Below are 13067 nucleotides of genomic sequence, written 5' to 3'. Positions count from 1 at the left end.
TCTTCATTCGGTTGATTTAAAATGCCTGTTTGTGGAAACAGATTGAAAACAGGTAACTATTTTGTTGTAATTTGCTTGGGGATTTTGAAGTAAATTGTTATGTATTCTTTGGGCACTTTAAATGCAACCTTGAGAAACTTTTTCTAGTTACAAAACAATTTTCAGAACCATCACTACCAGATGATTCCAGCAGATGGTGCTGTGTACCATATACACAATGCAAGGCTCCCATTTTTCTTCTCTGTTCAACAATGACTAGGCACTTTTAAAATAAGCTTGATAAAGGTAAGTATTGAAAAGAAGTGCCAGCTTGGAACTTAGAAATCTATTTCTAACATACTGTTGACACAAATATATTTAGAAGCAAGAAGTCATTTTCTATTTAGTGTGATTACATTTGTAACCACATTTTAATTTCTAGCAGACTCAATACAGTCCCCCTTGTATCCACTGGCTACTGCAGGGGGCTCTGGGAGTTGAGCCATTTCTAAACTGCTTTCATTGGTAAGTTAGGGACCTTGGAGGAAGAAGGGGACTTGGAATGCATGCTCCAAGGTCTGACAGAACTACAAATAGCTATTAGGACCGAACTTTGGAGACATCGAGTTTATAAAGGTTTTCATTAAGCTGACAGTACGGGGATGCTTGCTGACGGGATGTGTGCCTGATAATTTTGTTTCCTCATCTGTAGCATCTTCTTCTTCTGCAAGACCTAGATAAGATCTCTGTCTGCTGCCAGAGATAAAAACTGCGCTGCCACCTGAAACTTGAGTTGATAAGAACAGGTCCTCTACACCCAGATGGGTCTAGCAGTTTACCTCCTCACAGCTTGGCTAACACGCCTGCTTAATTGACACAACCACTGATACTCTGGTTCGCTTAACAATTATAGAGGTGGGGGCAGGGGGAGGCGGCTCAGGGCAAGCATGACCCACTGAGTTGGACTCTCCAATAAGGTGTAACATGACACCCAATAGCTTTGTCTGGGATGGACACACACGGCCACACACAAAGGTACATGGACACACACAGACATACACAAGCACACATGGAAACACACACATAGACAGACACCTATACACAAGGACACACGGCCATACACAGACACACATGCACACAAACACAGAAGTAAGGGTTTATTTTGGCTTACAGTTTAAGAGCAGAGTTCACCATGACGGGAAATTCACAGTCACAGGAGTTTAAAGCAGCTGCATGCAGTCAGGAAGCAGAGAAAGGTGAACAGCTGTGCTCCACTAGCTTTCTCATTAGAAATAACCTAAGAGGTAAACCCGGGGAATTGCACTTCTCACTTTGAGGGCACCTCAGTTAACCTAATGGGGGAGGTTCTCCTACAGGCAAGCCCAAAGGCTGAAAAAAGAATACCTCCCAGGTGTGCCTGGGTGACTCCCAATCCTGTCAGGGTGAGAGGTTAACAGTAGCCACTGCATCAAGCACGCTTCACTTGAGAATACACAGAAGCGAATGCCTACAAATACAAAAAGGCAAGTGGGTGCGGCAGAGCCCAGGGTTTGCAGATTGCCGTCTGTTTGCTGTCTCTTGACTGGGGAGGGGTACGTTGCTTGGCTTGTGTGTGCATTTGGAAAATGGTGCTCCCTTGGGAAGATAGAGCTCATTCAGGTAGAGCGCTTGACCTGCAAATGGTAACCCTGAACAAATTGGGGGGGGGGGGAACGCCCCCTGTGTCTTTAGCCAATATCAGACTCCAGTGCTCTACGCGCAGCTTAGGCGGTGCCTGTGACTGCGAACATGGAGTGAGCTATCGGGGCCATGCAGCAGCTGGAAGGACTCTTCATTTCTGTAGGGACTCTACATCCCCTCTGGCTCATCCACCACCCACTAGCTGCCTGCAAAGCATCCTCACAGGTGCAATTAGATGAATGTGACAGAGACTGGCTACGGCCACACACAACAGTCAGTGGCGGGGCACAGGCCATGATGCCAACGTCAACAGCACACTGTGTAAATTATCCCCCTCCTGGGACCTGTGGTTTCGTGAAGTTATTCTAGCAGTTAACTTTGTGGGCATGTGTAGAAACAATAAAGGCCATCTGACCTTTATAACTGCTTTGTTTTGTTTTTTGTTTCTTGGTGTTTGGTGTGTGTGTGTGTGTGTGTGTGTGTGTGAGAGAGAGAGAGAGAGAGAGAGAGAGAGAGAGAGAGAGAGAGAGAGAGAGAGAGAGGGGATATGTACTTGCCTCTGTGTGCATGTAGAGGCCTGAAGTTGAGGTCAGGCATCCTGCTTAGTCACTCTCCTTTCTTGAAGCAAGGTGTCTTGCTAAACCTGGAGTTAGCCAATTCTGGCTAGCCTAACTGGCCAGTCTGCCTCTGGGACTCCCTATCTTTGCCTCTTGCATGCTCCGACTGCAGGCAGCTGGCAGGCCTAGGCAGGTTACTGGCAATGCATGCATGGCAAATGCCATATCCACAGGGCATCACTCCCCGACCCCCACAACTGTCTTGTTTAGCAAAAAAAAAAAAAAAAAAAAAAAAAAAACAACAACAGAGACTGGAATACTAACTACCATTAAATACACTGAGTATTAATGTTTTTCAGCAAGTACATGAAGGGAGACCAATTTATTTGACTATAGACTCTGAAATAATCCATGAAATGAGCTTATGGAGAAAGGAGAATTAAAAAGACATTTAAGCCAGGTGGGGGTGGTGCATGCCTTTGATCCCAGCACTTGGGAGGCAGGTAGATCTCTGAGTTCGAGGCCAGCCTGGTCTACACAGTGGGTTCAAGGACAGCCAGGGCCCCATAGAGAAAACTTGTCAAGAAACACACACACACACACACAGACACACACACACACACACACACACACACACACACACAGAGGAAACATTTATAATAAGCATGTGTTAGTGGCCATAAATAATGCCTGGCCTCTAACTGTTATTGACCAGAGAAACTATCCAGTTGAGTACAGTAACAGTAGACTGATTTAATCCTTTGAGGACATCTTGGGTCATCGGTCTGTTTCATGGGTTGTTTTTTATCTCGGTAACAACTGTCCGACAAGGAGGAGGAGGAACACAGACTCTAGCTATGCTTGAGTGTATGACCTGAAGACATCTCTCTTCCACCAGAGGAACCACCTGACTGATGCCGCACACTTGGGATCTAAGTATGCCCTGCTGCCTTCTTGGAATTTTTTTTTAAAAGATTTATTTATTTATTGTATGTGAGTACACTGCAGCTGTCATCAGACACACCAGAAGAGGGCGTCAGATCCCATTACAGTTGGTTGTGAGCCACCATGTGGTTGCTGGGAATGGAACTCAGGACCTCGGGAAGAGCAGTCAGTGATCTTAACCGCTGAGCCATCTCTCCAGCCCCGTGCCTCCTTGTAATTTGATGGTTTAATGAGTTCAGTCTGGACATGGACTTCCTGCCAGCCCCGCTCAGTGCTTTTCTCCATGGGAGGGAGAACTCAGTCTGTAGTTGAGCCATCAAGGAAAAGGACAGCCAGCTTTTCACAAAAAGATGCTGATTTCCAGTTTGAAGTAGCTTTGGGGCGAGGGATGTTCTGGAGATAATGGCTCAGAACAGTGGTGGGAAGAGGGTATGAATTCAGATATAAATGTGTTGTGCTCCCCCATTCTGATTAATTACTATATTTAATATATGACGAAAACTTTAAACATCTCGCTCTAATGAGCTCCAGTGCTTGACTCTTTAAACGTGGAAGTATTTACATTTCTTGGTTTCATTGTATACAGTGGAACCAAAGTTCCACCTGCTCTTTGAAAATGGAGGTAAGAAAATCTCCAATGTGCATGTGCCTTAGATAATGCGCACCCATGGGATGCACCTGACCTTCAAGGACTTTTCTGGACTCAATCTTGACCAAATCTCATTGGACCAAATCTAGAACTTTCCACCGACGGCTCCTCGTGTTTCTCATTGGACACACATTTTGAAAGCAAGCAGTATACAGCTGCAACTCTAGCTCTCAGCCCTGTCCCCCTGCTTAGCAAGGCAAGTGCAGAGAAAGCCACTTTGTTGGCATCTGTGAACATCTGGAGAGTTGGCTCAGAGGTTAAAGGCCCTTGCTGTTCTATGAAAGGCCTGAGTTTAAGTCCTGGAACCCACAGGAAGGTTCACCACCTCCTCGGTGAACATATTAGTGTTTTGCACATGCAGGCAAAACCCTAATATAATAGTAATAATAATAATAATAATAATAATAATAATAATAATAATAATAACAACAACAACAACAACAGAATAAGAGCTGAGCTTGTAAGCTGTGCTTTCTTTAGAAACTTCCACATGAAAGTCATTTTTTCTAGTGTACTTTCAACACTTTTCTTCTACTTAGAGGTACAGGCATCTTTAAATTGCGTGGTTGATGGGGACTCTATCCCATACAAAAATTTTGGTATGGCACGTTTTTTTCCCTATAGACTAAAACAATGGTGACAATAACTGGTATTTATTAAAAGCTTAAGAATTATATTTCCTAAAGGGCTTCATGTAATCATTTACTTGTCTTAATGGTAACTCTATAGAAATAAAAAGACAATTTCCGTTTCTAGGCTCATGGTGGTCTAGGCACTTGTTCAACCATTCTTTGAACATCCCAGACCTGTCTACTTCCATGGTCCACAAGTCTGAGCCCACAAGAGGTCCCAGGGGGTGAATCCCAAACCCAGAGAATGAGATGATAAAAAAGCAGATTTTGATTTTATGGGAACAGCTCTTTGCTGTTCCCGGAAAATGGCTGTGGGATCTGCACTATTTAGGAAGTCAAGTCACGGTGAGGGTCAGCTGGTGTTTCTTTCTACAGCATGGTTTACTAAGGAAAACGGATACGGCTCTAAGCACTACAAAAACCTCAAGGAGGTGTGTGAGCCAGGCATAGGGGACACACACCTGTAGTCCTAGTGCTGAAGAGGCGAAGGCAGGAGGAGCGGGGATTCAAGGTCATCTACTATGGAAGGATCAGGTGTCCAAGGCCATCCACTACTACAGGGGCTCCATGAAACCCTGACTTACTGCCTCCAGAGAAGAAGGGATTGTATGTGAAAGAAGTGTGTGAGCCTCAGTTGGCTCAAAGGCAGCAAAACAGAGATGCCAACCAGCTTTGAAACTTTAAAACATGAAACAACAACAACAAAAAAACCATTGTGGCTCAAATGTATGAAAAATGTATGAAAGATGTTGAAGTAACTCAGGAGAAAACAGAATGAAAAGTCCAAAAACATAACTATAAATGCTCATGCTGTAGGTGAACGCTATAAACTCCCCCTGGGTTGTGTCTGTTTTTAACCCTTCTGCTTCTCTTTCTACTAACAAAAGCCTTCTTAGGTCTCGGAAAGATTGATACATTTTGTTAGGAAATTACAGAACCGGGGCTAGAGAGATGGCTCAAGCAGTTAAGAAAGAGTACTGGCTGCTCCTCCAGAAGACCTGGGTTCAATTCCCAGGACCCCGCCACAGCAGCCAACAACGGTCTTTAACTCCAGTACCAGAGGATCCGTGGCGCTGGGCATGCATTGGTACGTGTAACCTATGCGTGCAGGCAAAATGCCGTACACATATAAAAATAAAATAAATACATCTTCAAAAGAGAAACTAAAGAACTGTGAGGGTACTGGTCCATCTGAACCATGGTGGTGCTTGGAGTGTGACACCGTAAAGTCATGCCTTAGGTACGGCAGGGATGCTGAAGACCCAGGATCCCGCATCATGGGGTGTGCGAGGAGTACCTCACCCACTCCTTATGGTCCCTTGCCCTCTGTCTGTCCCAGTCCCTTGCCCTCTGCCTGTCCCTGGCCACAGACCCGAGGGACATAAATACCTTCATCCATGCCATTGAGGAGCTCTGCGAGGTCTTCATTTTTACTGTCAAACTGGTGTTCCTTCCAGGTCTCGCCGTTCTCGCTCCGAAGGACAATGAGTTCCCTCTCCTTTCCTCTCATGGATCCAAAATGAGGGATTTCCACAATGACGGGGCTAGAAAACAAAAAAAAAAAAAGCCATATGATTTTTTTTTGTATCAAGTTAAATATGTCTGTAGTAGAATACTAAAAATTAAAAAAATAAAAAATAAAGTCTCATTAACAGGATTGAGTTGGAAATCAGAGGTGCCATTTGGGTTGGGAATGGTTTCAAAGCTGCAGAATCGTTGCTAGTTAAATGATATTACAAGCCCAGTAACATGCCATCATTCATTCACAAACAGTTCTTGAAGGCCTACTGTGTGTTAGGCATCAAATTGAATAGGGGGGAATTAAACACATATAAACAGGAAATTTCAAATTAAACATGGTGAAAATAGGCCATAAAGAAAGAAAGCCGGTCCATTTTTTTTTTAATTAAAAAACATACTAGATACATTATATTATACGAGATGCTAATGAGTTAAAAGGACACAGTCACTTCTTTGGAAAAGAAATTTACCCTACTTCGGAAGATCATTTCTCTCCTTTTTTTTTTTTTCTCTCAGAAATAAAATGGACACTGCCATAATCTGGTCCCTCCAACAACTGCCATGATTTCGCGGTTAAAGCAGTTTTTCTGATTGTGCCATCTGCGAATAGGTAAAGGGGCGGCTTCATTGCCTGACCTGACTTAACACCTATCCAGGGATGCTGGGACGTCCTGGAAGAGCACATTTAAGTTTGAAATCGTCACGGGAAGAAGTTAACTCTTGACAGTGTCCTTTCTCAGACAAATGGAGGAGGATGGTTGTAAGCTGAAGATAACTGAATCAAGACGCGGGGAGCCGTTTTCTTCAGTTTTATGGGATTATGGAATAAACACTGGGAAGGATGGGTGAGGGTGAGCAGACCACAGTCACGTACTAGTCCATGTAGTTGGATTGTGCAGCTTTTCTGATGATGCTTGATAGATAGTATCATTGTTCTCTATAGAGGCTGTGTGTGACCTGGCTTAACCTAGCTGCTTATGCACACATAAGAGCAACAAATACAGGCTTCAGAAGGGCAGAGCTTAAAGAGAGGCTGTTGTAAAGCTCAAAAACGCAAATAAAACTCAAATATCTGATGACTCATCAAAGTAGCAATCTAAAAAACGAGGCTGATAGATGTCATGATTTTACTTTTGGCAAGATTATTACAAACACATAAAAATAAATAAAATTAAAAAATATTTTTTATAGTGCCTTTATTTCTTTAACGAGTAAAAACAGTGTTGATAATATCAGTATGAAATGTCCCATAATTTAAGAACATACTTTATAATTGGACATTAGGTATCATTTCTTTTCTTTCTTTTTTTTTTTTTGAGAACAAGATACAATCTTTGTGGGCTAATGTGTCTGATACTCTCTCTGTGGCTTTGTGTAGGACACTCAGCAGTGCTGGAGAGAAGGTATAGGCAGGGTCTTTGACCAAGGGGACAGCCAAGCAGGACAATTCATAACGGGCTTTTCATGCAGACTGCCAAGGCAAAAACAGTCCTACGAGCAGACAAACAATGATACATTTTAACTTAAACAAGACAAAGGACAATTCAACAGCTCAACAGAATGGCGGGCTGCCCCTAGTCCCATTTCTTTAAATAATCTTGTGTTCTTGACACATTCAAAAGGATCTTACTTATTGGTTGATTCTTTTTTCTTCACAAAGCCTGTAAAGATTATACTTTATAACAGTGACTCACAAATCTAATCACACACACACACACACACACACACACACACACACACACACACACACAGAGCATCTGTGGCAAACACTGATTCAAAGCCTGCAAATACCTTCTCTTACACCGGTTAAAATGAGAGGGTTGGTGTAGCTCTAATAATTACACAGAGAAGAAACATTTCAAATTAAAGGCGGGTGGACAGATGCACAAGCCAGCGGGAGTGCTTGCGGTGGGTCCCCACATGCTTCGTAAGCACAGGACAGCGGCAGTGCCACAGTAAGTCAAGCCACTTATGGGTGTTCCCTTTCAGCGACACAACATCGACTGAAAGCAGAAAAGGGAAAACTAAAAGAAGAACAAACTTAAGACGAGTATAAGACCATGGGCGTGACAGAAAAAAATTGAAAATGGAAAGGAGGAACTGTACACATTCTGATCTTGGCTATGAACATCCTACCCAATAAATTTTGTTCCTTGAGGCCCAAGCTGCAGGATTCGGCTAACCAAGCTCTCGCCCTCATTTACAGGGGGAGGATGGGTGGGAAGATGCAGTTTACTGAGTGACATCCATGCAGCAGGAAGAGAAAACGAGAAGGGGAGATGGTGAACACGCGGTCCGTCGGGACGGAGCCTGACCTGCTTTGCCAAGTGCCACCTCGGACAACCGAGCAAACTTAGTTTTCCTTCTTGTAAAATACCCTACCCCAGTGGATTATGTCTCTAAAAATTATCGTTAAAGAGACATGCCCCCGAGGTAGCCATGTATGCAGGAGGTGACATCTTCCTAAGGCTTCCTAAAGCGGGTGCCTTGACTTCCGCGGGAGACCGCATGGGGGGCGAACACCCACGCACCCGTGGGGCGGGAAAGCATGCTTTTCGGTTAGTAAGAGCATTGGCCGGTGGGTGGCCGAGTTAAGGAACCCGCAGCCTATTAACGCAGCAGCTTGGTGACTTTTGACACCACACCCGAGTCCCCAGTGGGGTCCGACAAGCCATTTTTCAAGAGTTGATGTCTTGAGTTCGCAAGGACAAAAGAAAAAAAAATGTGTGGTCAGAGGGCCAAAGCGAAAACTGGGGAAACTTACCCTAAAAATTGTGCCCCCGCAGGACCCATTTCTACCAGCCTACTGGCTAATCCCTCTCCTTCCACCATGGGGGGTGGGTTGGCCAGTTTATGTCTCTTTACCAGGCGGCACGTGATGCGGGTGGGGGCCGTACACTTGCGCGGAGGGATGATGATCCGCATCCCATGGTGGCGGCTTCCTCGCATGGAGCCCCCTCTCGCGTCCACCATAAAGCTAACCAGAAACCTGTGGAGGGGAAAAGATCAGAGTGTGTCAGGGACCGAAGTAAAAGTCTGCAGGCAGAGGCAGGTGCCGTGCCCTCCCTGAAACAACAGTTGGAAGTTACTACTGTGGAGTCAGGTCAGGCATGCACGGAACTCATACTGGGGCAAAGGTGGGTTTCGGTGGAAGGAAGCTCCCACCCAGGAGGCAGGGAAGTCAGCAGAGGCACACAGAGAAGAAACAGTGACATTCTTTAAGATGGAACTAACAGTATCTATGAAAGGAATACAGATGTAAAGAAAAAAAAAAAGGATAAAGAAAAAAAAAGCTGATCTCTCTCGGTAGCCTTTGAGGATGGTTTAGGAGACAGTCACAGGTCATTTTTACTCCAACTAGTTTCTCCCCAACGATTTGTTGGACCTCACTCTGGTACACATAGGATTAAACTCCACAGCGTAGCAGAAAACACACGACTTGTGAGACAAAGGGACAGTCATCCGTACCAATGCTCTTGACTTTGATTAAGATGAAATACAAAAATACAAGCAGGTGACTACGCTTGCTAAGATTTTGATGGAAAGGGATTAAATCTTTTCAACATCCACTAAAAAAAAAATATAGAAGCTAAGGGGCTATTAAAAAGTTGCCTTTATTTGAATAGGCCATGTGATAATAGAATTTAAATGTTATTTCTGAGAGGGTCTACGCTTGTCATCTGCCTTTAGGTCAACGCTACTAAGGACAATGTTTTTCTGTGTGTGGCTACGTCAAGGGAAAGTCTCCTCTGTGGGTGATGGGCACTTTGGGAAACACCAACCGACAGACAGATGGTAAGCAACACATCCTTATGGGCTGATTTTGACAACTGAAAATATACGCATGATTCTCGTAGCTCCAGAGAGTGGGCATCTGAAAGAGCTATGGTTCCCTATCATATTATTTTAAGAAAAAAAAAATCCTATCCATCAAAATTCTTCTCTATATAATTGTCTAAGCTTTGTGCTACCGAAACTAACTTCCCGCCGACAGAGCTGAGGCCCCTGAGTTATCTGTGGGTTTTCTGGCAAGGGAGACTTCTTCAGGCAAACTCCGTATGGTGAGCCAAGGAGGTGGCGCCAGCTCCCTCCTTGAGCGTGTTTCCAGAACCCACTGCTCACCAGTGAAACGGACTCACTTTTGCTTAAGTTTTTGGATTGACTATTTTTCTCTTTTATCTCATGTGCTTGCTGTTTATTTCTCTAGCTATTGGGGGAGGAGGCTTTTTTTTTTTCTCTAGAATATTCAAGTCAGGAGAGGGAAAGGCTGTCTCAAAAACAAGGAGACGATAGAAATACTCTTCCCCTCTCTACTCAAAAGGAATGATCATCCGCTTCCATTCACTGACTCAGGCTTCCATGGGAATTCTTCCCAGGGAAAAATGGCCTGCGGGTCATCTGAAATTGTTCTGAAGTGCTTCATTTTCTTATGTGCACCTGTATTATTATTATATACCGTGTGCGCATGAACACATGAGCATCCGCTGATCTCAGTCAACAACAGAGGCACTATATGGAGATAATAAAGCAGCCCAGGAAAAGAGTGTTGGCTCTCTCTGTACTTAGTGGTGAATCAGTTATCTCTAGGTGTATGGAGGACTCACTTCAAACTCTGGGCTTGAAATCAGACTTGTGTTAGTACAAATGCACACTGCAGTGCTTGCCCGGATTAGGGATGTTGCACTGACAACAGCTGGGCCCCCAACAATCCAGAGAGCACCTGCAGGGCCCAGCAGAGTCCCAGCACACGCAAATACATGACCAATGTCAGCTGAATCAATCCACCAATCTAGGAGCAGAACTTCGCTTTGCGTGCTTAGAACCCGCACGGGGAAAGACTTGGGTGCTAAGATTAAGAAATGGATAGGCAGACAGAAATACAGGGTAACGCTTAGCTGAGTGCTCTCAAGGAAACATACAAAGGTTATTCGGGCCAGTATAAGACCGTGGCATCTCTGAAGACTCTCGGAATAAATGGAGTGAATGCCTAAGAGGATTTGAATGGCAAACTGGAAGAACCTCCTACCGGGCGCTCCTCAAGTAAGTAGCACTCAGAACCATTATCATCCTAAAATCCTAAATTTCATAGAATTAACAGGAAAGGTGGGGGTAGCTGAAGCAGGACATGAGTGTTCAAAGACACTGAGATATACTGTGATTTGTTTCCCAAACTCAGTCTGTACTGGAGCAGAGCAAAACCCGAAGGACACATAACATGAGTTGTGGAAACAAAGAAACACACAGAGGTGACGCTTCAAAATCTATCTGTGCCGCTGTCAGATCCCATAACGAGCACCACACGCGCCCTACAGCTGCTACGAGGAGGCATCTAGCTTCGCAAACAGCAGGGTGACGGGGTGCGGACACACTACAGACACTGACACTGTCTAAACTGAGGGATGCCACACAGATGAGAAACACAGAGGACGGGGTTATCACCTTGAGTCATACTGAGGCAGCGGAGACGAGTAGCTGCAAAATAATTTAGAAAGCAAATGGGAGAAATTAATGTACGGTCATTAGAAGCGAGCAACAGACAATGTCAATGACGAGCGAAAGGAAAAAAAAAAAAACAAACCTCAGAAAATGGAACCACAGCACTTAGCATTTGTGGGACAGCCTGGGAGGAAGGCTTGCCATGGGTGTGGCAGAGCGTGGTCCTCAGACCTGCACCAGTGGTTTTGGTCCCAGGTCAGACTTCTCTGGCTGTTATTACATTTGCCGTGCAAATGTCTGTCCCCAAGAGCAGTTTTAAAGAAATGGATCTTGAGATGTTTATTAGTTTCATGTTTATACTATGATGCATAGAACATATGCCTAGATATGTATTTGTGTATATAGTTCCTGTGTATGTATATATATAAATATATATTTCTTGTGTGTATACGTGTGTATATATATATGCATATATATATATATTTCTTGTGTATGTGTGTGTGTATTCTATGTGTATGTGTGTGCCTGTGCCAGAGCGCACATTGATCCTCAATTTCCACCTTGTTTGAAGCAAGGTCTGTTGTTCACTACCGCAATGCCAGGCTAGCTGGCCAGCCAGCTTCCAGGGATTCTCCAGTCTCTATCTCCCATCTCCTTAGGGATGCTGGGATGACAGGCACTGCTGATGCATGGGCCTTTGCATGGATTTGTGGATCTTAGCTCCAGTCCTCGTATTTGCCCGAGTGCTTTATCCTCTAAGCCATCTTACAAGCCCGGTAGTTATCATTTCGGGAATGGTTTTGCTCCCATTTATATGGCTATCGATGATCTCACGAGTGAATTACCCACTAAAGACTCCAGCATCTAAAAGTACATTGATTACTAATTCATTTGTTACAGTAGGGCCACTATTCAGTCCTCTATCATGAGACAGGGATGAGGAACTGTTTTACGTGCTTCTTATCAGCACTTCTGGGATATATAGATTGGTATGTGACATTTTAAAAGTAGTATTTTTTTTTTATTTTTAAAGAGTCATTTTTTTTCTAATTATAATGTAATACAACATAATTGCAACTTTACTTCAGGAACGCAAAAGGTACGAAGTCAACTGGAAGCTTTCAAGTTTACAGTTCCTTTAAAAAAAAAAAAACCAGCATGGCACAAAATAAGCTATCTATTCAAACGGGCTGATGCTACACAACAGGAAACTAAAAACAAACAGCAGAGTGCCCTCCTTCAGGGACACTGGATCAGTTAGTGAGGCGAATCAATAATACAGCCTATATTTGTATATATACGCGTGTGCGCGTGCATGCGCGCATGTGTGTGTGTAGATGCATGTAGTCATAGGTGGCTGAGCATGTTCCTGCATGTATGCTCATATGGAAACTAGAGACCCACTTCCTGTGCCGTTCTCCAGGCCGTGTTTACCTTGGTCTTTGAGACAAGAGTCCCTCATTGACTTGGCACTCATTCATTAGGCTAGGACCCCAGTGATCTGCTAGTCTGCCCTGCCTGTCCAGCTCTGGGATTACAGGTCTGAGCCACTACCCACAGGTCCTAGGAACTCAAACCCAGGTCCTCATACTTGTGTGGCAAGCACTTTACTGACCGAGCCACTTCCCTAGCTCTATATTTAATAGCTTTATAGTGAAGAAAAAAAAA

At 44.1% G+C, this 13067-nt stretch overlaps 1 protein-coding gene across 48 annotated transcripts in view; it reads right to left on the bottom strand.

The window, feature by feature from the left end:
- Positions 1-13067, bottom strand: part of Ank3 (ankyrin 3) — a 642120-nt gene that overhangs the window by 54217 nt on the left and 574836 nt on the right. For 29 of the 48 annotated variants that reach the window (XM_031347661.1, XM_031347659.1, XM_031347665.1 and 26 more), the window contains 3 exons: positions 11403-11435; positions 8728-8952; positions 5832-5986 (listed from right to left, as the gene is read on the bottom strand). In XM_031347661.1, the coding sequence (XP_031203521.1) occupies positions 5832-5986; positions 8728-8952; positions 11403-11435 (413 nt within the window). The remainder of the gene's footprint in view (positions 1-5831; positions 5987-8727; positions 8953-11402; positions 11436-13067) is intronic. The other 19 variants (XM_031347699.1, XM_031347662.1, XM_031347676.1 and 16 more) reach the window with 1 other exon arrangement.

The sequence above is a fragment of the Mastomys coucha genome, unplaced genomic scaffold (assembly GCF_008632895.1).
Source record: "Mastomys coucha isolate ucsf_1 unplaced genomic scaffold, UCSF_Mcou_1 pScaffold3, whole genome shotgun sequence".
Classification (NCBI taxonomy): domain Eukaryota; kingdom Metazoa; phylum Chordata; class Mammalia; order Rodentia; family Muridae; genus Mastomys; species Mastomys coucha.
This window is presented reverse-complemented; position numbering and strand designations above follow the sequence as displayed.